Here is a 25,160-nt window from a genome sequence, read left to right as displayed (position 1 = left end):
TTCAAAGAATACACCTTCTTAGAAGCTCATAGAAAAAGAAAATGTTTCATCATGAATCCATTCATATTAATACATGAGACAGAACAGTGGTTAAATTAAAATGCGGTGCCCTTTAATATTTTGGAGTTCATTTGTCTATACTCAGACAGACATTGAAACTTTTCTGCTCAATGTAGTGATGGTTTATTTTCTAATTTTGCCTTTACAGTAAATACATTTACAATCACAGCAAGAGCGTTACAAGCTTAACATTAGTCATACAAATTCCTTACTGTTTATAACCATATTTGTTTAGAAGTAAATTACGTCTATAAACTCCATTCTTACTGAACCAAGGACAACGGCAGGTGTAATAATAACACAACATACATTATTACTAAATGACCTCGGTGTGAGCGTTATGAAACTATAATTATTCATCTCCTCAATTTCAGCGTTTTACTTCAAGTCATAAAATAGATTTCATATGGAGGTTCCCCTATGCTTTATTTCTGATGAGAAAGGACCAAAAGTAAAAAAAAAATTCAAGCTGATAAATTTGCTTGGCTGGCTCAGAGGCAGTGAGAGAAAGGTCAGTCTCATAAGTTGTATACAATACAGTGAGAACTCTAAGGGCTTGACTGCCACATTATATAGTGGAAGGCATCAGTTTAGCTGCGTTGGCAAAATAGGTCTGATGTTGCCATGCTAAAAAATATTAGCAGATTGCATTTGTTCACTTATGACTACTAGAGAGATTTAAAGGCCAAGTATTATAAGCTGTATGCATTGTATCTAAAGTCTGGATAACAATATTGCAATGATATTATGGGTGATCAATTTTAAAGTTGAGCATTTGTTTAATGGTTATCTGGATTTCAACATAAATGTTAGTAACTGGCTATCAAAATGAAGGATATGTTTGTGTGTAAGAATAAAAATGAAGATAATGAACACACACACAGTGCAGTGTTTACATCCTGTGGCTGTTCATACCTCTGCTGTTGGGGCTGGTGTCTACTTGAGGATGAATATACAGGCATACCCCACTTTTAAGTACGCAGTGGGACCGGAGCATGTATGTGTAGCGCCCCCTTACTTTCAGTATGGGCGCTATGCCAAAGTTAATGGGGAATGGGAGGGTTAGTTTACTCCCATTCACAATTTGTGGAAATTTGGGTTGTTGCCAATTTCAGAATTTGTCCTGTAGGTCAGTCCTGTAGGAGTTCTGCCCTCGTTGGGCATGCTGGGGGGAGATATATCTGTGGCGACCGCCATTGGTCTCTGTTCTGTGCGGGGCCCGAGTTCCAGGTGCGGTGTCCACCTTCGGGTTGCGCGCATCCATGGGCATCCATGGGCATCCGTGGCCTGCTTCAATGAGGTTATGCACAATGCGGAGCCACACCCTAACATTGAGAGGGGCCCCAGCGACTTGCTGGGTACCCACCTTCTGCTGAGAGGATCCTAAGCTGGGAGCTGTGAGATGGGGAATCGGCTCAGGGGGAACCTAGAACTAGAGGTCTGGAGGCCTGGAGATTTTTTTATTTAAACTTCAGGTCTGGAGGCCTGGACGAACCATCGGGGATCCGGTCGCCACACTGCATGACAGGTATGCTTAAGCTGTCAGTTGGTGACACAAATCTGAATTTACTGGGAGGATTCGCTCATCCTGTTCTCACATATCTCAAATTGACAAAGCCTGTATCAGAGGTTCTGAGTCAGGCCGGTAATAGAGGTCTGTTCCTCCCAGTGATCTTTAAGTGGCGCTCCGGCTGCCAGGCCTGTGATAGTCGTCTGTCCGGGGGCACTTTACCCACCCTGATCGGGGTGGCGACGAACTGAGTTACACTATTGCTAAGAGCAGGCTTGCTCTTTTTCATATCCTAGGCCTGATACCAAAGTTCCTCTATGCTCATCAACCTTTCTCTATTGTGTGCCATGTTGATGTTGGCCATGTTGGGCCTTGGAATAAAGCATTAAAAACTCATTTCGTGTCTGGACACTTGCTCTTCATCTACACTCTCGGATGTCACCCCTAGACCAAGCCAAGAAGGTAACTCAATATGCCGATCCCAAACTAATCAGCGGCTCCTCCGGGGGTGAGCGCTACATATGTAAAACAAAAATGTACTTAAAGTGATGCAATACCTTTTATCACTTCTGGGGTGTCAGGGCTTGTAGTGGGGGTGTCAGGGGCTGTAGAGGGGGGGCAAGGGCTGTAGCAGGGGGATCAGGGCTTATAGTGAAGGGCCATGGGCTGTAGTGGAGGGGGAAGGGGGTCATGGAGTGAAGTTTATAGTGCTGTACAGTAATCCACTTATGTTTAGGCAGCAACTCTGGGCTGGCTGGCGGGCAACTCTGGGCTAGCTGGCAGGCATGGCTGGCAGTCAACTCTGGGCTGGCTGGCGGGAGCCTTGCCTGTTCACTTGCAGCCTCTTCACTGGCAACAACTACAGCCGGCATGTCTGTACTTGTGAGACACTTTATGTACACTTGCGGGTATGTCTGTACGCATTAAAACTGTTTCTCTCCCTATACCAGTAAACAGGAATGTCAAAGCAGGTTTATGCAAGTCAAATGCAGGTCAGAAGAAGGTCAGATGCACCTGTCAATGATCTCAGAAGTGTCTAAAACTGATCTCAAATGCAAGTTGAATGTACCAGAAAGCACACTGTATTTACTCATTGACACGTGCCTTTGGGCCACGCATCCTTTAACATTTACTGGCTTGTAGTTTGACCTGTGTTTTAGGACAAAGGTTACCTTTAATGCTTGACAGTTACTAAAAACTAAAGTTTTTAAACTTTTGTGCGGAGATATAATTAGGGTTTGTTTACACCTGCGTTAGGCCTCGTACAGACGAGAGGATATTCGCTGGAAACGGTCCGCCGGACCGTTTCCAGCGGATAAATCCTCTGGCGGATTTGGATCTGATGGCTGTACACACCATCAGATCGAAATCCCCGCGGAATACATCCGCGGTGACGTGGCCGCGCCGTCGCCGCGACGTGCGCGAACCCTGGAAGGTAAATACTTCCACGCATGCGTCGAATCATTACGACGCATGCGAGGGATGGGAGCGGATGGACTGACCTGGTTAGTCTGTGCAGACGACCGGATCAGTCCGCTGGACTGGATTCCAGCGGATAGATTTCTTAGCATGCTAAGAAATTTTTATCCGCTGGGAATCCGTCGGCTGGATTTTTATCCGCCTGAAAATGTCCGCTAGGCTGTACACACGACCGGATCTATCTGCTGGAACTGATCCGCGGATCAATCCCAGCGGATCGATCCGGTCGTGTGTACGGGGCCTTAGACCTTGAGATCCACAGTGGATCACTATAGGGCTTTTGACAGTTGGTGAAGAGGCATTATGTCACCTCCTCATTGTAATTTTTTAACTCCTAAGTGCCTGCACAACTGGGTCACATTGATTTATTTCAGGTACTTATATAGCACCGTAAATTTACACAGCACTTTACACATATATATTGTACATACACATCAGTCCCTGCCCTCAAGGAGCTTCCACTCTAAGGTTCCTTAATCACATTCATAATACACATACAAGGGCCAATTTGTATTTATCTCAAAATGAAAGAAATAACATACATACAGAAAACAATAAGACACAGAGTTCACTACGAGATGGTACAGTAGTCATAGTGCATAATGTCAGTATTGCAGTACACAATATAAATCATTCGGGGAAACAAAAAACCCAAAGTAAGACTGTTATTACCCATCTGGGTCAGGGATTCAATATCTGAAGTATCATAACAGAAGGAAGAAATGTCAGGGAGTCGAATGCAGAGAGGAGGGGGGAAGATAAAATCCATCAAACCACACTTCCTACTGCCAAATCGTCAAGGATTTGGCTTCCACCGAATTTTTACACTGGCCCAACCCTTGGGGCTGCTTTTGCTAATCTCATGTTACTGCGTGTTTAGTAAAAGTTTGGTGAGAGACTATTTGCACTTTTCAGTCTGTTACAGCGTGACAAATGTGCTATCTCCATTACAAACGCTACTTTTACCGAAGGTGCGCTCCTGTCTCAAACTTTATTCTGAGCATGCGCGGGTTTCTAAGCATACACACAAACGTGTTTCTCGTCGAAAAACAGCCCGACGAGGAACACAACGAGGAAATTGAGACTCCAGACGAGAAAAAAGAGAACTTGCTCTCTTTTTTTCTCGTCGAGTTCCTCAACAGTTTCCTCGATGAAAAACATACACACGACCGTTTTCCTTGGCAAAAAAGCTCTGTCACCAAGTTTCTTGATGGATTCTGTCGAGGAAAACGGTCCTGTGTACGAGGCCTAACTGTCACACTTGCTTGCGCTCTGAACCAAACTGTCAAACTATCAAATGGCTGGTATCATAACGGTTCTCATGTGCAGCATCATGGCAGTTGCAGATAAAATAGAAGCTAAGGGCAGCTTCCTTCACTGAAAAATCTAGGAGGGTTTAGTCACGTGTTAAATGCTTGAACTAAATTTTAACAGTTTCCCAAAATAATTACATTCAGGGCATGTCCTGAATGATAACTGTCACAAGCGCTTGTGCTCCCAACCGAACTGTCATCAAGTGGATAGTGTCATGTGCAACGCACGCTTTGTCTATTCTGCAATAAAATGATCCACCTGCCTGTCCGCCCCTGTAAAGTGAGCTGTGCACACGCAGCTCACTGCACAAATCCAGCATTGCCGAATCTGACTGAGCCATTGAAGAAATCATCCGTCACTCGATACCTGAAAGCTGGCCGCTAGAAGATGGCAACAGCATGTGGGGAGCTCCAGGATGCCGCATTGCTGGAAATGAGGTGAGTTTAGCTCTGCTTTAAAGCCAAACCAAACCCATTGATTTAATGTTTTAAAAAAACAGTTACCATATTTATCGGCATATAACATGCACAGGCGTATAACGCGCACCTTGGGCCAGATCCACATAGATCGGCACCGGCGCAGCGTATCACACTAAGGCGGCGTAGTGTATCTCTGGCGGCGGAATTCAAATCGGCGATTAGGGAGCGTGATTCATTTAAATGAAGCGCGTCCCCCCGCCCAATGATCTGCGCATGCTCCGTTTCTAAATTTCCCGCAGCGCATTGCGCGAAATAACGTCGCAAGGACGTCATTTTTTAAACTTAGACGTGACTTACGTCCATCCCGATTCACGGACGACTTACGCAAAAAAAAGAAAAAATTTAAATTTCGATGCGGGAACGACGGCCATACTTAACATGGCAAATCTAACTATACGCCGCAAAAAAGCAGCTTTAACTATACGCCGGAAAAAGCCGACTAGAGACGACGTAAGAGAATGCGACGGCCGCACGTACGTTCCTGGATCGTCGGAAATAGCTAATTTGCATACCCGACGCGGAAAACAACGCAAACTCCACCCATCGGATGCCGAAGTATTGCATCTACGGTCCGAAGGCGTACGAAGCCGTACGCCTGTTGGATCAAACCCAGATGCCGTCGTATATTGGTTTGAGGATTCAAACTAAAGATACGACGCGGGAAATTTGAAAGTACGCCGGCGTATCAGTAGATACGCCGGCGTACTCTCACTGTGGATCTGGCTCCATCATTTTGAGAGGGAAGTTTCAGGAATTTTTATTTTATTTTAAATAAAGAACTTTGAAGCAAAATAAGGGTCAGTGCCCATCAATGCAGCCTAATCAATTCCCACCTGCAGCTTCACAATTGCCCATTAATGCAGCTTGATCAATGCCCATCCGCAGCCTCACCATTGCCCATCAATGCAGCTTAATCAATGCCCATCTGTAGTCTCACAACTGCTCATCAATGCAGCTTGATGAATGCCCATCTGCAGCCTCCCCATTGCCATGAATCCAGCCTGATCAATGCCTATCTCAGAGAGGGGGGTGGGATGAGCGCCGTCAGATTACATACAGCGAGAATCTCCTGTTTACTCAGCGGCCTCTTTAATACAAAGTCCTGCCTCCTGGACCGGCTCCTATGGTAGACAGAACACTGGTCCAATATTGGCCCAGGAGATGGGACTTCCTATTACAGAGGCCACTGAGTAAACTGGAGATTCTCGCTGCATGTAATCTGACGGCGCTCGTCCCGCCCACCTCCCCGTTCTCTCTGAGGCAGCCCAAATTGCAGTATGGGCATATAACACGCACACACTATTTGCAACCGATTTGCAGGGTGAAAAAGTGAATGTTATATGCCAATAAATACAGTACATTCCCGGCCTAACTGTTACATTTTATTGTGCTCTCAACCAAACTACCAAATAGCTGGTGTCATAAATGATCACATGTGCAGCACCATGGCAGTTGCAGATCCAATGGAAGCTAAGACAGCTTCCTTGGCTGAAAAGGATAGGAGGGTTGAGTTCCGCTTTAACTGACTAAGTAAAGATCTTTCAATAACATTTTAAGATTAAAGTAACATTTTTGAAAATAAGGTTACTTTTCTGTCACTGTGGCAAGTTTTTTCTCCTTTACCACTCAAATATTTTTTAGTGGGTTTCCACTCTAAGGGATGGGATTCCTCTTCTTTCTTTATTTCTCATATGCTCGGTCACCTCTTTATACAGGCTGTGTGTTCAGTATTATTTTTTTGTCGCCTATCATTACATTCTGGTACCTGACAGAATCACCACGGCAACAGGATTCCACCACCTCTCAGCGCCTCACACGCTCTCCTCTCATACAATGACAGGAGCACAGAGAAGTGTTCGTCTCTCCCTTTCCGAGTAACCTAAGTAACTGTCCCTCTCTCTTTCATTACAGGAAGCAGCTTCCTCACTGTAACCAAAATAAAACCAAACCGAATAGTGCCTAGAGTGACTACTGACACATTGGATTTTAACTATTGGTTGCTTTTGAACGAAAAATCTACTTTTATTGAACTAGCAAAACTGAAATAGGCCGTGATGCTTAAATAAATAAAAACCTTCCTACCAATTGTAATGAATTAAATAATCATTGTTAGTATGTTTGCTCATAAATATAACAAACCAACATAAACTTCAAACACATCCGACCAGAAAGGTATAAGGGTTAAATACAAAAATATAAACTTTATTATTACATACGGTACAAAAATTCACAGATAGACCCCAACAGATCTAGAAAATTCTGCTATTGGATTCAAAATATAAGTGACAATGTTGTCACCCTAATTGCCCACCTTGGCTGCACACATGGATAAATACACATATCAAGGGAGCTCGGTAACATAGCACCTGTCATCGAGCAAATAAAAATGCACATCATTCATTATGGCATTATGAATATTAAATACAAACATGCAATATGGACTCTGCAAGCATATAGCACAAACAGGCACCAGAGCGTGAAAAAGTTTCCTGCGATGGAGATGGTACAGATTCGTAGGGAGACCGTATGTGTGATCGAGAAGCATATGTGATGAGTTGATATAGTGGGTGTACATATTACTAAAGAGCTTGCTAATGGTGGTCTTCAGCAGGGCCGGATTTGCTCTCCCTGCCGCCCCAAGGCCAGGTTCTGCAATGCACCCCCTCCCCGCCAACCGAACTACCCCCACCCCCCAAATCAACAGAGAATGGCAACCGGATGGCAGGGGCGGCACGCTTAGTTCAAATATTTTTTGTTTCTTTTTTTTTTACTTTTTAATCACTTTTTTATTTTATTTTATTTGTAGCTTGTCATTTACTCTTTCTTATTATTGTATACTTTTCTTATTATTTTTAATATTATTTTTCTTATTCTTTACTTTTTTTAATTTAATTATTATTTCTTAGTATTTCCCCCACACTAAATTTAGTCCTGCTAGAAAGCAACTTACCGCCATTAACTGTATGTTCCGGGCATCAGGGGACTCCATGCTGCTGCCGCCCCTTGGCACCCTGCCGCCCCGAGGCCTGGCCTTGGTGGTCTTGTGGGAAATCCAGGCCTGGTCTTCAGTAAACCCAAACCATGAATGATCGAAGCACCACCCAAAAGTTTAAATATCAGCACTTAAATGAGCTTCGTTATTTACGCATCCTCATGCCAGTCAGGCACTAGTAAGTAAATACAGTATCTCACAAAAGTGAGTACACCGCCCTTATTTCTTCTTAAAGCCTAGGCCATCTTTATGTAGTGCAACAGATCTTTTTTTTAGATCCTCAGAGAGTTCTTTGCCATGAGGTGCCATGTTGAACTTCCAGTGACCAGTATGAAAGAGTGAGAGTGATAACACCACATTTAACACCCCTGCTCCCCCATTAACACCTGAGACCTTGTAACACTGAGGGAAAATGGCCAATTGGACCCAATTTGGACATTTTTCACTTAGTGGTGTACTCACTTTTTTTGCCAGCGGTTTAGACATTAATGGCTGTGTGTTGAGTTATTTTGAGGGGAAAGCAAATTTAAACTGTTATACAAGCTCTACACTCACTACTTTACATTATAGCAAAGTGTAATTTCTTCAGTATTGTCACATAAAAAGATATAATATATTTTCAAAAATGTGAGTGGTGTACTCACTGTATATCAAATTAATAAAAATAAATTGCAATGTCTAACACTCAAAATCATAGGGAATAATGATTTTTCTTGTCTCTATTCTGTATATCCTTATGAGTCATCCTTGTTCTAGGGAAAATACACTGGATTTTTAAAGGACAAGAGAACTAGCATATAATTATCACTGTACTAGCCCTGTTGCAAAGAGCATGATAAGGAGGAAGGAGGGTTGAATATATGGGGTGTATCTAGAGGCTTGCTCTCTTTTTTTTTATTATTGACATTGGCAAAAAGGCCGGGGAAGGGGTTAAACATTTTCAGTCCAGTTCCCAGGCTTCTGGTTTTGGCAAGCCCACATGTGTTATATATAGGGGAATAGCCAAGATCAAAGGAAGAGACTGGGGTTAGAGAGTGGAACAACAACACCTGTAAGGGCAAGGGCAGGGCTGAAGATACCGGGAGCCATGGACAGCATCCAAGTCATGGATAGTTCCTATATGGACTCTCACCTCATGGAGGTATGCCTGGGCCACTACGCTATTTTAGTTAGGTTTAGGAACTGCACGTTATACATAATGTATTGCCATGATGTCTTTCTTCAGTAAAGTTATGTGAATCGTTCAAAGCCTGAAGTTATTCAAAGGGGTGCATGTTTGTTCCGGGATATTTCAAAGAACCTGGGTCTGTAATAAGGACTATGAAGTAACGCTTCTACAAAAGTTTAACTCAGCAAGACAAGGAAAAGGAGTGTAGTTGCTATGGGTACCCAAATGAAGGAACATCAGTCAGTAAACATGGTACCTTGTAGGGTGACAGCTCCTCTGGTAGTGAGAGGGTCAATGTTCTGGATCCCTCCCCAGCAGTCCCTCTTCCATAGCAACCAGGAAAAGACTAGCGTTACAGAGATCTATAGCCTGGTCACATGGTATGGGAAGAACAGAGTTAAGTGAGAGCACGCCTGAGGTTCACGCTAGGTGCTCGGAGGAGCCCTTTTCTGTTATGAGTGTTAACGCACGTGCATGGACGCAGTAGACCTCACCCACAAGCACACAGAATTGCAAAGCATCTTCTTTTATCATAAAAAAAAGCTAAGGCAAACTGTAGTGATTTTGGATTCATTTAAATTAATAATTTATTATGTTTATATATTTTTTTTAAACTGATGTTTTGTACTGTAGCTGTTATTTTTTTTTACTGTATATAAAAACATTGCCTTAAAAAATAAAATTTTAACACAGAATGCCTATATCACGTGGGATTATGAGATCATTATGGGTTTTTAAAAACCTCATTACAGGTTGTCTATAACTTGAGATCTTGGATTGACCCATACTGAGGCAGAAAAAGATAAAGGGGATGGATCATGTGTGTATAAATGTCATATTAAGCTATCAAGCTCTATTTATTTTTTTCAGCAGGAAGTAAGGTGAAACTGTAAAACATGTCAAAATGCAATAATTTAAAAAAAGTCTTGACCATAATTAAAAAATGTATACAAAGCCAGACTACATTCCGTTTAAAGCCTCTTTCACACAGGCGGTAGGCTCTACTTTAAAAAAGGTATCCACGTTAAGTGGCTTTTTAAGAGGCAGTTTAGTGCCAGTTTACAAGTGTTGAAGTAGTGATACTGCCACCCCCTGAGTGTCTGTTTTTTTCCAATCTGAAGGTGGAGTTTACTTTGAAATAGTGCGCCAGGATTGCGTGGTAAGCACTTAGCACATGGTTGAGGCATGGTCCCACTGACTTTAATTAGAAAGGTTGGCAAGCAGCAGCACTTGCCAAACGCAACATGCAGAGATAGAATTGCCACACCACAAAGTGAAGCATCATGGCTGCAGCAATATGAACAGACTTTGGCAGTTCACTTTTTCATTGTAGGTGGGTGGTTAAAATGTGGATTAAACCACCTATTTTAACTGTCCTCCAGCCCCCTGTGTGAAGTTAAAGTGATATTAAGGGCTTTCTTAACAAACAGTAGTTTTGCACAGAGCAGCCCTATTTCTCCTCTTTTTGGGTCCCTCGTCAGCGCTCTTGGCCCCCCCTCCTTGCAGAGTGCCCCCAGAGCAAGCAGCTTGCATTGGGGGGCAACCAAGCAGGCTTGTTTCCGAGCTCTGCCCCGTCCCCTCTCTCCTTATTGGCTCACTGACTGTGATTGACAGCAGCAGGAGCCATTGGCTATCTCGGTCAATGAGGAGGGATAGTCCCCAGAGAGCCAAGGCTCTCGTGCACATTGCTGGATTGAGATGGGGCTCAGGTAAGTATTAGGATAGGCTGGGGGGCTGCTACACAGAAGAGTTTTTTTTTACCTTCATAAATAGAATGCATGAAGTTAAAAAATCTTGATCCTTTCGAACCACTTTAACCTAAAGGAAGCTAATTGCATAGCATTCAGATGTATATTACTAGCAATAAACTACTTCCAACAATTGTTGTGCTCTTTCCCCTAATGATTAGAGCCCAAGCAGCTTCCCATATTTATTCCACTTGTTACCAGATTTGTAGATATAAAATATAGGGCATAATTGCAGACGATGCAGCTTCCCCCTGGGCCCGCAATGTCAAGGGTTCCAAAAACAGGGCCTTATTTACTAGCTGTATGGTCACATTACGCTCTGCACTAAATAAAAAAAAATTCCCTTTCATCAATTCATGTTCCAATCTCTTATGCCGCCTGGTTTATAAGAATCTAACAGACCTGGCAAAAGAGAGCAAACAAAAGGCAATTTTAGTAAATGGCCTGACAAGAGAATGAAAGGTATTCATGTGAGATAGAATGGCTCCTTGTAAGGATTTTGAAACAGGATTTTATGGCTAATAGTTTTGCCTGTGGACTAAACTGCAAGCATCTAATAGGGATACATATTTAGACCGTCCAAAATACTGGATTTTTATTTAAAAAAAAATCTAAAACACTTATAAATGCATGTTCTGTTTTAATGGCTGCGTAATTTCAATTTTGTATAACGGCTTGATTAAGAAATGGGAAACAGAAGGCAGTTTTTGTGGTTTAGTGAGGAAGATTGCTTTTTTTCCCCTTGGTAGGATTTTGATAATCAGTGTTCGATACTCAGCCATTGTTGCTAGTTGATAGTGTGCGATGGAAAGCTGCCAGATTCTCTGAATAATACCAGCCGTTAAGATTTTGTGTCAATATGCCTTTAGAATTTCTTGGCTCAGGATACAAAGCTGCAAATCTTCGGTTTTGTCTAGAAATATTTTCTATGACTTTATTGAACAGAACTTCCTAATCTGTCCTGTGGGGTTTCTACTGTCCACAAGAACTTTTAGCATGTTTTTTCACATAACATTGCATTTGTGTCTATATACTGTAGTTAGAGCCCACTGCACTCTAAAAAAACAAAAAACAAAAAAAACAAGAGCAGCAATTGGGTTTCTTTACTGTGTGAAAATCTGTAAAAATAAAAAATTATGTCAAAGGAGGTGCTCTAATTTAATTTTAACACCGGACCCGACAGGGGAGGAGGATTAAATACTCAGCAGACTCTGCATACAAATACAGGCTAGCCTTCGGCCAGCCTTATACATATATATATATATATATATATATATATATATATATATAAAATATATAAAATATATACATTATGATGCGTTGTGCATCATTAAGCTGTCTCAAAGCCTCTCTATTATAATCTTCCGAATCTAGGACCACAACCGATTCACATTTATCCACTTCCCTTATGACAATGTCACTTCGAGAGCTTTAAGTGCACGTCTTTCTAGCTGAGTAAGGATATCTTTTGAAAAAGTGGAAACTGTCAGAGTCCCTGATTTAAGTGCCTTTCAACTAGCGACTGGAAAGTTTCTACTGCACCACTCCTGGTATGTACGGTGTAAAAATATTTATCACCCTTGTGTATCCTATCTGAATCCACCCCATACACACTGCCCCTCTGTGGCAGATCCTCCCTACTCCCCCTAACCTTCCCTTCTTCTCCTGCTTCCTTATTCTTTCTTTGACTTTACTTTTTTCCACTTTAAAGGGGATCACCTCCATGTACTACTACCATTGAGGTACGGTAGTTGCCTATTCCTTGGCAAATTCACTTCCAGCTCTATTCGGTTTTGTACACAAGCACCTTATTTTTCTATTTGAATATATCACTTTTTTCTGCTAACACTGATTTTCAATAAACTTTTACTGGACTAGGTTGCATGACCATCAGTGAGTCATACTTCACTGATACTTTACACCATACCCTACAACTCAATATTGTTATACATGTCTTCTGTACCTGATAAACATGGTATGCACTATTGTTCCCCTCATAGCCCCTGCGTGGGTTTGCAAGTCTATCTTTTTACACAGGTAAAACTTTTATAACTTTCATGTTCAATACCAATTTTATATGTTCACCTCTCGATACCTCAATAAAGCGTTTTTGGTACCAGAAAAAGAAAACAATTGAAATGCTAATTTTACTTAAAGCAGATTTAAACTCAGTTTTTTTATTTTATGTTAGTATGCATGGCATGTTATCATATTATGGCAAACTTAACTGTCAGTGCTGCACTGTCAGAGCTTCCGTTGGTCATGGGCACTTCTGTTTTCTCCAAGTCTACCTTCCGTGTTTGGTCTGTTCAGCCAATTGAATGTCTGGGCACCAATGATGTCACTCCTGTGTATACACATGGGAGTCACAACATCATGGCACAGCAAATGTACTCTAAACTGCAAATTCATGGCTCAGTGTACATTACCACTGACAGGCAGGGAGAAGCATTTGGTGGAGGTGACACTTGGTGTGACCAGGTCCTCTCTCATAGGCTCCAGGGGCAGGAGAACTCATGTGGTGAGGAGACCACGGCCCAAGAAGATAATGAGTAGGGAAAATGTCTGGTCCACAGGGCAGGACATAAGCTTGACTCATTAAGCTGTGACTTCAATCTACTAGACTGCAGGGTGGCTTAGGAAGAAGTGTTGGAAAGCAAGACTGAGGCGTAAGGTTTTTTATGCTCAATGCAGTATTTATATAGAAATTTTGTTCCTGAAGTTGGGCTTTAAAGTGACATCTTAAAAAAAGTATTAAACTGAACCAAATCTGGACCCTAGACACCTCCGGTCCTCACTGTACTTACCTCCAGTTATCCTGAGCTGTCAGGGCTCCAGCAGCCACTCTGACGGTCTGGGGATTTGAGATCAACATTGTGCTTCTTCATCAGCGCTTCCAGGACAGACCATATGGATTGTGATTGGTCAGCACTGCCACAGAGTGCCCCAAATCACAGGACACTCTGGAATGCAAGAATGATTGAGAGGCCAGTCTCATAGTTAGTCAGGTTGAAAAAAAGACACAAGTCCATCCAGTTCAACCACAAAAAAATAAACAAACAACATAAAAACACAGAAAAATCCCATACACCCAACTCCATACCCACAGTTGATCCAGAGGAAGGCAAAAAAAACCAGCAGAGCATGATCCAATTTGCTACAGCAGGGGAAAAAAATCCTGCCTGATCCCCCGAGAGGCAATCGGATTTACCCTGGATCAACTTTAACTACAAATCTTAGTACTCAGTTTTATTATGTACATTTAGGAAAATATCCAGGCCTTTCTTAAAGCAATCTACTGAGCTGGCCAGAACCACGTCTGGAGGGAGTCTGTTCCACATTTTCACAGCTCTTACTGTGAAGAAACCTTTCCATATTTGGAGATGAAATCTCTTTTCCTCTAGACATAAAGAGTGCCCCCTTGTCTTTTGTGTGTATCGTAAATTGAATAACTCAACACCAAGTTCACTATATGGACCCCTTATATATTTGTACATGTTGATCATATCCCCCCTTATTCTTCTCTTCTCAAGAGTGAATAAATCTAGTTATTATAATCTTTCCTCATAGATGAGCTCCTCCATGCCTCTTATCAGTTTGGTTGCCCTTCTCTGCACTTTCTCCAGTTCTCCGATATCCTTTATGAGAACTGGTGCCCAAAACTGAACTGCATATTCCAGATGAGGTCTTACTAACGATTTGTACAGGGGCAAAATGATATATCTCTCTCTGGAGTCCATACCTCTCTTAATACAAGAAAGGACTTTGCTTGGCATTGCATCCAATTATTGAGCTTTTGATCAACTAAAACCCCCAGATCCTTCTCCACTACAGATCCCCCCAGTTGTACCTCCCCTAGCATGTATAATGCATGCATATTCTTAGCCCCCAAGTGCATTACTTTACATTTATCTACATTAAACCTCATCTGCCACTTAGTCGCCCAATTAGACATTGTATTGAGGTCGGCTTGTAAATTGGCGACATGCTGTAAGGACGTCATTCCACTGCATAGCTTGGTGTCAACCGCAAAGACAGAAATGTTACTTTTGATCTCAGACCCAATATCATTTATAAATATATTAAAAAGTAGGGGTCCCAACACTGAACCTTGGGGTACACCACTGATAACCTTAGACCATTCAGAGTTAGAATCATTAACCACGACTCTCTGAATTCTGTCTTTCAGCCAGTTTTCTATCCATTTACAAATTGATATATCCAATCTACCAATAAGGTAGACTTTACCTTACACATGAGCCGTGTGTGGGGAACTGTATCGAACGCTTTTGCAAAATCCAAGTATATCACATCCACAGCCACGCCTCTGTCCAAGGTTTTACTTACCTCTTCATAAAAAGAAATCAGGTTTGTCTGACAACTTCTGTCTTTCATGAATCCATGCTGTCTGTTGCTTAAATATTTTTTTTTCCAGCAAGAACTCATCCATGTGGTCTTTTATTAAATGTTCCAGTATCTTCCCAAATATTGAAGTTAAACTAACAGGTCTATAGTTACTTGGTAAAGACGGTGGGCCAGATCCACATATAATTGGATAGGCGCAGCGTATCAGAGATACGCTACGCCGCCGTATCTTACCTGGCTTTAAGTCAAATCCAGGAAGATTTTGCGCCGTAAGTTACGGTGGCGTAGTGTATTTCTGGCGGCGGAATTCAAATCGGCGGGTAGGGGGCGTGATTCATTTAAATGAAGCGCGTCCCCGTGCCGATTGAACTGCGCATGCTCCGCTTCGAAATTTCCCACCGTGCTTTGCGCAAAATGACATCGCAACAACGTCATTTTTTGAACTTAGACGTGACTTACGTCCATTCCTATTCACGGACGACTTACGCAAAAAAAAAATAATTCAAATTTCGACGCGGGAACGACGGCCATACTTTAACATGGCAAGTCTATTTATACGCCGCAAAATAGCAGCTTTAACTATACGCCGGAAAAAGCCGACTAGAAACGACGTAAGAGAATGCGACGGCCGCGCGTACGTTCGTGGATCGTCGGAAAAAGCTAATTTGCATACCCGACGCAGAAAACTACGCAAACTCCACCCAGCGGGCGCCAAAGTATTGCACCTACGATCCGAAGGCGTACGAAGCCGTACGCCTGTCGGATCGAACCCAGAAGCCATCGTATCTTGGTTTGAGGATTCAAACTAAAGATACGACGTGGGTAATTTGAAAGTAAGCCGGCGTATCAGTAGATACGCCGGCATACTCGCTATGTGGATCTGGCCGTTTGTTCCCTTTTTAAATATAGGCACCACATTGGCCCTGCGCCAATCCAGTGGTACTATTCCTGTCATTAATGAGTCCCTAAAAACTAGATACAATGGCTTTGAAATGACAGCGCTCAATTCTTTTAGGCTCCGTGGGTGTATGCCATCTGGTCCAGGTGCTTTATCCACCTTTATTCTGTCTAAATATTTCTGGATCATATCACTTTTGGGCCATTGTGTATTTGGGGCTGTGTCACTCCCACCCCCATTATGGACATGAGCTCCCCCATGCTCCATTGTATACACAGAGCTGAAGAAAGCATTTAATAAATTTGCCTTCTCTTTGTCCCCAGTCACCCACTCTAGATTATTTTGTAGGGGGGCCTACATGCTCAGACTTCACCTTTTTACGATTAATATATTTAAAGATTTTTTGGGGGTTTGTCCTACTTTTATTTGAAATCTGTTGTTCATTTTGAATTTTTTCATCCTTGATTTCCTTTTTACATATCCTGTTATATTCTTTGTAACATTTAAACGACACTAGTGTTCCTTCATTTTTATATTTTTTAAATCTATTTTCTTATTGTTTATAGCTTTTTTAACTTTGACCGTGAGCCACATAGGTTTTATTTTTAGCCCTTTAAACTTATTGCCCATGGGAATATACTTTGCAGTGAGGTTCCAAACAGTCTTTGCAGTCTTTGCAGTCCTTGCAGCCCTTTCCATCTGTGCAAGGAGCTGAGTCTCCACCTCCTCATTAACATTGGGTGGTCTATAACAAACTCCAATGATTAACTTTGAACTACGCACATCTGTATGCAGTTCCACCCATAATGCTTCAGCCTCATCACACTCTCCATCAACCAGGTCCTCTTTCACGCTTGCTTTGAGCTCACTTCTCACATAGAGACAGACCCCTCCACCTTTCCTTTTTACCCTGTCTTTCCGAAAGAGAGCACAGCCAGGAATATTAATAGCCCAGTCATGTGTGGATTGAAGCCAAGTTTCAGCAATACCGATTACATCATAGCTCTCCTCATGCACCAGAGCTTCCAACTCACCTGTTTTGCTTGGCAGACTTCTGGCATTGGTGAACAAACACTTAAATGTATTGTTACATTTTTCTCTGGTGTTTTTTAGTAGTACAAATGGCACTATAATTTCCAATGGCTGTTTGCAACATGGGAACTTTCTTGTCACCTGCCATAGCCCTCCCCCATCTATCCCCTTTCCACTCTCCACTATTGTCTGACCCCTAACTGACCTGTGTGCCTGATGTAATTCTAGTTCACCCTCCCCCCTCAAGTCTAGTTTAAATACTCCTCCAGCATTCCCATAAACCTCTCCCCCAGCACAGCAGACCCACTTCTATTCAAGTGCAAACTGTTTTTTAGAATATAGGTTGCACCCCAATGAAAAGTCAGCCCAGTGCTCTAGAAACCCAAATCCCTCCTTCCTACACCAGGTCTTTAGCCATGCATTCAGCTCTCTAATCTCCCCCTGCCTTTCCTGTGTTGCGCATGGCACAGGCAATATTTCAGAGAATATCACCTTGGAGGTCCTTCCCTTCATCTTGCAGCCTAGTTCTTTAAATTGTACCTTCTGTACTACATTATTGAGCAACATGGGTGGACCCAATAGCCAATAGTGAGATTAAGATAGCAAGAGCGTATATGGTGGGGTTTTTCACCAGGTAGCCTGGTTGATTTATGTATTCCAGAGTGCCCTGTGATTCAGGGAGCTTCATATGCTGAAATACTAAGGTGAACTGACATGCAGGAACTATTTTGCAACTGATATGTGGCAATGATGAAATTTTTGCTAAAATAAATAAACTCACCAAATCAGGTATATACGTACTGTATTTAGCAAACACTTTTTGTAGTGTCATTTCCTCTATTGTGTTGAAATTTTCATATTACAATAGTTTTCTACATACTGAGTGCTAAGTGGGTGGCCTGTTTGCTACTTGCATGTGTTCAGTTTCAGTGATGCAATAACAGAAAGACTGCTGGGAAAATTAGTGAGACAATCACATTAGCAGTTTCCATATCTGAGAACTTTTGTAACCCTGTAAGCTGTAGCTTCTACTATGTGCAGGAAAAAAACGGTCCCAGAGACTGGGTAACCACATTTTTAATAAGGGGCAGAGCCAGATATATCTCAAAGTACACTCCTTTGGGAGTTCTGTACAGACGCAGTATATGAATGCTCAAATGTTGTTATTTTTGCAACAGTTAGCAACAATTAAAGTTTGTTCTGTTCCACCTATACACCGTTTCTCCAATATTCTCTCAGTTACAGTTCTTCGCTGCGACAGGCAGGGCAGCCATCAGAAATTGTGTTGCCACTTAGACAGCAGCCCCCCCCCCCCCCGCCCTGACCACCAACATTCCCCAGGGCCTGCCCACTGGCTGTTCCACGAATCCACCCACTAGCCATCCCATCAAGTCCTTCAGTGCACACACCTTTTATTTTAACACTCTTACAACGTGATATATGAAAATTAAAGTGGTTGTATACCCAATATGATGCCTTTTCTTCCTATTGACAATTGCAGGTTTTATAATTATTTGCGTTAGAAGAATGATTCCTTACCTGCTTGCCTTGCGATTTATAGGTATATTTGTGGCCAATGACGTAGCCCGCGCATGCGCTATATGTCGAGATTTTCCGGCAAGCAGAGACCCGGCCAGATTAATGCAGTGTATAGGAAGGGGCTGCGTCATTTCCTCTTGTCGACGTCAGCCCCGACATCATGTGACGCTTCCAAGTAAGCCAGCAACAGGAGGCTCTGATTCGCCCGATGTTTGTTTCTGTAGTAACCGGAAACAAAGAAGAGGCTTGGATACGGCTATTAGTGTGCATGCACGGAATTACAAAGAGGAAAATTCAATGCGGGCGGAATTATATTAGAATACAGACCCGAAAGACCACAGTTGATATGGCGACGGCTGTTACAGAGCAGCAGCGTTTCTAATATAAAGTGTTTTTACAGTAAGAATGATTTTTGGGCTAACTCTTAGTGCCCATTTTATAAAAAAAAAAAAACTTAGATTGTTATATTGGTTAAATCGTTTTTATTTTGGTGAGTTTACAACTTTTTTAACAGTGTATTAAAAGTCATCATTCCTTTAAGGTTTAACAGTAGGAAATTATATTTTGCCCAAAAGAGACTTCCCAAACCAGCAGCTGTAAGCTCGCAGCCTCCCTCCCACTTGTACGCTTGCAGACCCCCTCACACCTGTATGTTCTAGGCCCCCTAAGACCTGTACGCTCTCAGCCCCCCTCACACATATGTACACAGACACACACACATATGTACACAGACACACACACACACACACACACATGTACACATGCACACAGGCACACACACATGTACACATGCACACACACTGGTACACACATGTACATAGACACACACATGTACACATGCACATAAGCACACACACAAATGTACACAGGCACACACACTGGCACACACACATATGTACACAGACACACACATGTACACAGACACACACATGTACATATGCACACAGGCACACACACACACATGTACACAGGCACACACACTGGCACACATACACACATATGTACACAGACACAAACATGTACACCACCCCCCCTTCCTCTTCAGTTGTACATTAGACCTTACTTGGAAGGTGCTGTTCCTGGTCCCAGCTGTTGTGCACTTGCTGGAATTTACCAGAGGTGGCAGCAAAGAGCCCGATGACAGGTCAATTACACAGCAGCAGCTGCTGATTCTCACGCGTCCCTGCCTTCTCTCATCACCGCCAGACAGCCAGGCCCTTCTAGACTCTTGGGCCCCTAACAAGTGTGTGGGCTGTACCTCCCTGATGGCGGCCCTGAAGAAATGGATGGGAAAACTAATTTGGGGGAATTATAAGAAGAGCTACTTTTCTGGCACTATGGCCCTTTAAAAAGGGCTGTGACAGTTTCAAAAATCCCTACCGCCTGTTGAACTTACCCTTTAGGGATCTTCATTAAAATGCTCACTCTACATGATTTAGAGGGGAACATTTTAGCATTACCAAACCAGTTATTTTGAATTAACCGCTTCGGGAGCCAATCAGCGGGTCTGGCGGCTGCGATGGCCACCGAAACCTGCCAATCGTTTACAGGAGACATGGGGCAGCGGTGTGCCATGGAAACAAGGCACAACGCTAATCTGTCAGTGAGCAAAAGAGTGAACTTCTGTTACAGCTAAGCTGAAACACGATCTCTGCTTTCATCCAGTATAACACTCTCCTCTACAGTTAGAAAGCACCTCCCTAGGACACACTTAACCCCTTGATCGCCTCCTAGTGTTAAACCCTTCCCTGCCAGTATCATTTATACAGGGATCAGTGCATTTTTTAAACACTGATCACTGTATTGATGTCACTGGTCCTCAAAAAGTGTCATTTAGGGCCTTATTTGTCTGCCACAATGATGCAGTCCCGCTAGTAAAAATAAAATAAAAATTGCATAAATCTAACCCATAGTTTGTAAACGCAATAACTTTTTAACCAATAAATAAACGCTTATTGGGATTTTTTAACCAAAAATATGTACCATATATACATATATATTGACCTAAACTGATGAAGAATTATTTTTATTTTTTTAATTGGGAATGTTTTATAGCAGAAAGTAAGGAATATAGGGGGTTATTTACAAAAGGCAAATACACTTTGCACTGCAAGTGAAAACTACAAGTACAGAGCACACTTGAAATTGCACTGAAAGTGCACTTGGAAGTGCAGTCGCTGTAAATCGGAGGCACCTTTCACACTTATACGACTTGTCCCACGATTTTGGACTGCAAAATCGCGTGACAAGTCATTTTGCATGATTTTCAATGACTACCATTCATATTGACACAAATTTAAGTCGTGCTGACTTCAAAGTAGTCCTTGCACTACTTTGGTCCGATTTTGATGCCCCTTACACAGGCATTCCCTGAAATCGAAGTAAAATCGCGTGACTTTGAAGTCGCAGTAGTGTGAAAGGGGCCTGAGGGGTAGATTTGAAAGAAGGGGAAGCTCTGTTGATTTTATCATCCAATCACGTGCAAGCTAAAATGCTGTTTTTTATTTTCCTTGCATGCCCCTCTCGGATCTACAGCGACTGCACTTTCAAGTGCACTTTCAGTGCAATTTTAAGTGCACTTTGCACTTGTAGTTTGCACTTGTAGTGGATTTGCCTTCAGTAAATAACCTCCATTGTTTTCTATTAAGATTTGTCGGTCTTTTTTTGGTTTATATAACATTTCTTGAAGTATTTAGCTACAACATTATGTAAGTAATTGTAACATATTACCTGGAGAACAGCTTTGGGCATATTCTTTTTTTTTTTCATCTTTACACCACTCTGCAGAGAACAGAGAAGGCTGAATGAAGCCCATAAACCCCTGGTATAGTAAATCAAGATGCATCAACTGTATGTCCACTACTTGATGCCAGACCTTTGATTTATCAATATTTGTACACACTGGTCAACATGGAGCATACGCTTTAGTTAATTTTTGTAAAATGTACTTTCACTTTTATTTATTTGGCTATGCAACTTTTACATGCTTATTGTACTATAGTTACTGTTTTACAGATTTGTAGATGTGTCCTCTAGTTGCTCTCTGTATTTTAGTCACTTAGCCTCATAAAGTTACAACTGCTGACATAAAATCTCAACCACATTGAGATACAAAAAGTTTATTGTTTTCAAACAGTCCGCAAATTGGTACACTTGCATTGTGAGAGAGGAACAATAAGACTCAACTACTGTGAAAAACTACTGTACATGAAAAAGAGCCTGTATATATAATTAGTAAATATGCCTGCCCCATGTACAGATATAATTACAAATTATAAGAAAATGGGTTGCTAGACATTAACTGTTATTATTATTTAGACTTAGCTTAACATTTCCCCATATATATCTAAGAAAAATACATAGTTTTACTTTGAGAAAAAATAACTCTAATGGTATTTATTTTTTACAGGTTCAAAGATGTTTGCAGCCCTTTTCGCTGTCCATTGGACAATTGGAGAAGGTGAGGGATTTGATGCTGGGCAATATGGAGAGAGGACTGCAAGTAAATCCAGAGAAGCAGTCAACTTTAAAAATGCTTCCTACATATGTCCGCTCTACTCCAGATGGCACAGGTATAGAATATTAATTATTTTCCAAATACTTTGGTGTTAGCATAGAATATTGATGAAATTGTACAGGTACTCTTAAGATTGCAATACGATTGAGGTCCATGTGTATCTGTTCCAGTGCTCACTGAGAGCTGTCTGGCATGCAAGGCTCAATATACATAGGCACTCCTCAGATTATTATGTGACAGTTGTTGTGCCTGGTGATTAGCTGCTTAGCCCTAACCATGGGTGTAGGAACCCTTACAAATCTGGGGGGGACAGCATTTTTACTCGCCATGTAAATTCTTATTCAGTAAACTCGGACTCCCACATGCCATGTGGGTTAATTGTTACTTATGCCATGGGCCACATGGGCCACACGGCATAAGTAAAGATTAACCCACATGGCATAAGTAAAAATCAACCCACATGGCATAAGTAAAGATTAACCCACATGGCATAAGTAAAAATCAACCCACATGGCATAAGTAAAGATTAACCCACATGGCATAAGTAAAAATCAACCCACATGGCATAAGTAAAAATCAACCCACATGGCATAAGTAAAAATTAACCCACATGGCATTAGTAAAAATCAACCCACATGGCATTAGTAAAAATTAACCCACATGGTATTAGCAAAAATTAACTGGTTAGCTGGTAGTGGCAGGTTAGGTGATTGAAAAATAAAAAATAAATCTGCGCTATCAGGGTGACAAGCAGCTACATACAATCCAGTGAAACCAAGGAAAGAAATACAAACAAAATTCAAAAAAATGCAGCGCTGGAAATAAATAGTAAGAAGACCGTGATGTCTATGTTCAACATTCACAAGTATCAATGTAAATAAGTGAATCCATAAAATTAAAAGTGATACCAAATATTATAGTGAAAGCACTATAGACCTTATTATAAAGTCAATATCTATGTATGTATAAGTCCACAAAAATATACGTGAAAATGAAAGTCCATATACATAAACGTGGAAAAAGTTGAAATCATCAATGAGAAATCGTAGTGACAAGACACCCACAGTGATTCTATTGGAATGTGATGATAGTGATAACGCCCGCCACCAAGGGGAGGCTTACCGGATGCGGTGGACCCAAATGAGCTTATACCCAAAGGGTCAAAATAGGCTTGTAAGCAGTACAGATGAGATGGTACAGGAACACACCAACGCAAACGGACGACAAACAGCGATAGGATCTTCGCTTGGTATCAAGTGGGGGGGGGGGTACCTCAGCTAGGAGATGGCTCATAAAGTTGAAAGAGCTTGCCCAAGTTATGTGGAGGAAAACGAAAGGCACATAGCGTGATACCGTAAAAACAGAAACGTTTATTATCGGTTAAAAACACTTACAGTTTAGTGGATAAAAAAGGACATCAATGTTTGTAAAGTGCATGGCAGCAGTAGAGTCCCGACATGTTTCGCTACAACTAGCATCGTCTGAGGTGATTGACAATAGTTCCAGGTTAGGTAGTAGTGGCAGGCTAGGTGGCAGTGCCAGGTTAGGTGGCATACAGTAGTTACATAGTTACATAGTTAGTCAGGTTGAAAAAAGACACAAGTCCATCCAGTTCAACCACAAAAAATAAAAAAACAAAATAAAAAACACAGTAAAATCCTATACACCCAACTCCATACCCACAGTTGATCCAGAGGAAGGCAAAAAACCCCAGCAGAGCATGATCCAATTTGCTACAGCAGGGGAAAAAATTCCTTCCTGATCCCCCGAGAGGCAATCGGATTTACCCTGGATCAACTTTACCTACAAATCTTAGTACTCAGTTATATTCTGTACATTTAGGAAAGAATCCAGGCCTTTCTTAAAGCAATCTACTGAGCTGGCCAGAACCACCTCTGGAGGGAGTCTGTTCCACATTTTCACAGCTCTTACTGTGAAAAAACCTTTCCGTATTTGGAGGTGAAATCTCTTTTCCTCTAGACGTAAAGAGTGCCCCCTTGTCCTCAGGGTTGACCGTAAAGTGAATAACTCAACACCAAGTTCACTGTATGGACCTCTTATATATTTGTACATGTTGATCATATCCCCCCTTATTCTCCTCTTCTCAAGAGTGAATAAATTCAGTTCCTCTAATCTTTCCTCATAGCTGAGTTCCTCCATGCCTCTTATCAGTTTGGTTGCCCTTCTCTGCACTTTCTCCAGTTCTCCGATGTCCTTTTTGAGAACTGGTGCCCAAAACTGAACTGCATATTCCAGATGAGGTCTTACTAATGATTTGTACAGGGGCAAAATTATATCTCTGTCTCTGGAGTCCATACCTCTCTTAATACAAGAAAGGACTTTGCTCGCTTTGGAAACCGCAGCTTGGCATTGCATGCCATTATTGAGCTTATGATCAACTAAAACCCCCAGATCCTTCTCCACTACAGATCCCCCCAGTTGTACTCCCCCTAGTATGTATGATGCATGCATATTCTTAGCCCCCAAGTGCATAACTTTACATTTATCTACATTAAACCTCATCTGCCACTTAGTCGCCCAATTAGACAGAGCATTGAGGTCGGCTTGTAAATTGGAGACATCCTGCAAGGACGTTATTCCACTGCATAGCTTGGTGTCATCTGCAAAGACAGAAATGTTACTTTTGATCTCAGACCCAATATCATTTATAAATATATTGAAAAGTAAGGGTCCCAGCACTGAACCTTGGGGTACACCACTGATAACCTTGGACCATTCAGAGTAAGAATCATTAACCACGACTCTCTGAATTCTGTCTTTCAGCCAGTTTTCTATCCATTTACAAACTGATATATCCAATCCTGTAGACCTTACCTTACACATAAGCCGTGTGTGCGGAACTGTATCGAACGCTTTTGCAAATTCAAATACATCACGTCCACAGCCACGCCTCTGTCCAGGGTTTTACTTACCTCTTCATAAAAGGAAATCAGGTTTGTCTGACAACTTCTGTCTTTCATGAATCCATGTTGTCTGCTGCTTAAATAGTTTTTTTCCAGCAAGAACTCATCCATGTGGTCTTTTATTAAACGTTCCAG

General features: G+C 41.9%; 1 protein-coding gene across 1 annotated transcript in view; it reads left to right on the top strand.

The window, feature by feature from the left end:
* Positions 1–25,160, top strand: part of HK3 (hexokinase 3) — a 158,446-nt gene that overhangs the window by 49,274 nt on the left and 84,012 nt on the right. Inside the window, exon 3 of the mRNA XM_040344403.1 lies at positions 21,994–22,156. Coding sequence (XP_040200337.1) covers positions 21,994–22,156 — 163 coding nt within the window. The remainder of the gene's footprint in view (positions 1–21,993; positions 22,157–25,160) is intronic.

This window comes from Rana temporaria, chromosome 3 (assembly GCF_905171775.1).
Source record: "Rana temporaria chromosome 3, aRanTem1.1, whole genome shotgun sequence".
Taxonomy (NCBI): domain Eukaryota; kingdom Metazoa; phylum Chordata; class Amphibia; order Anura; family Ranidae; genus Rana; species Rana temporaria.
This window is presented reverse-complemented; position numbering and strand designations above follow the sequence as displayed.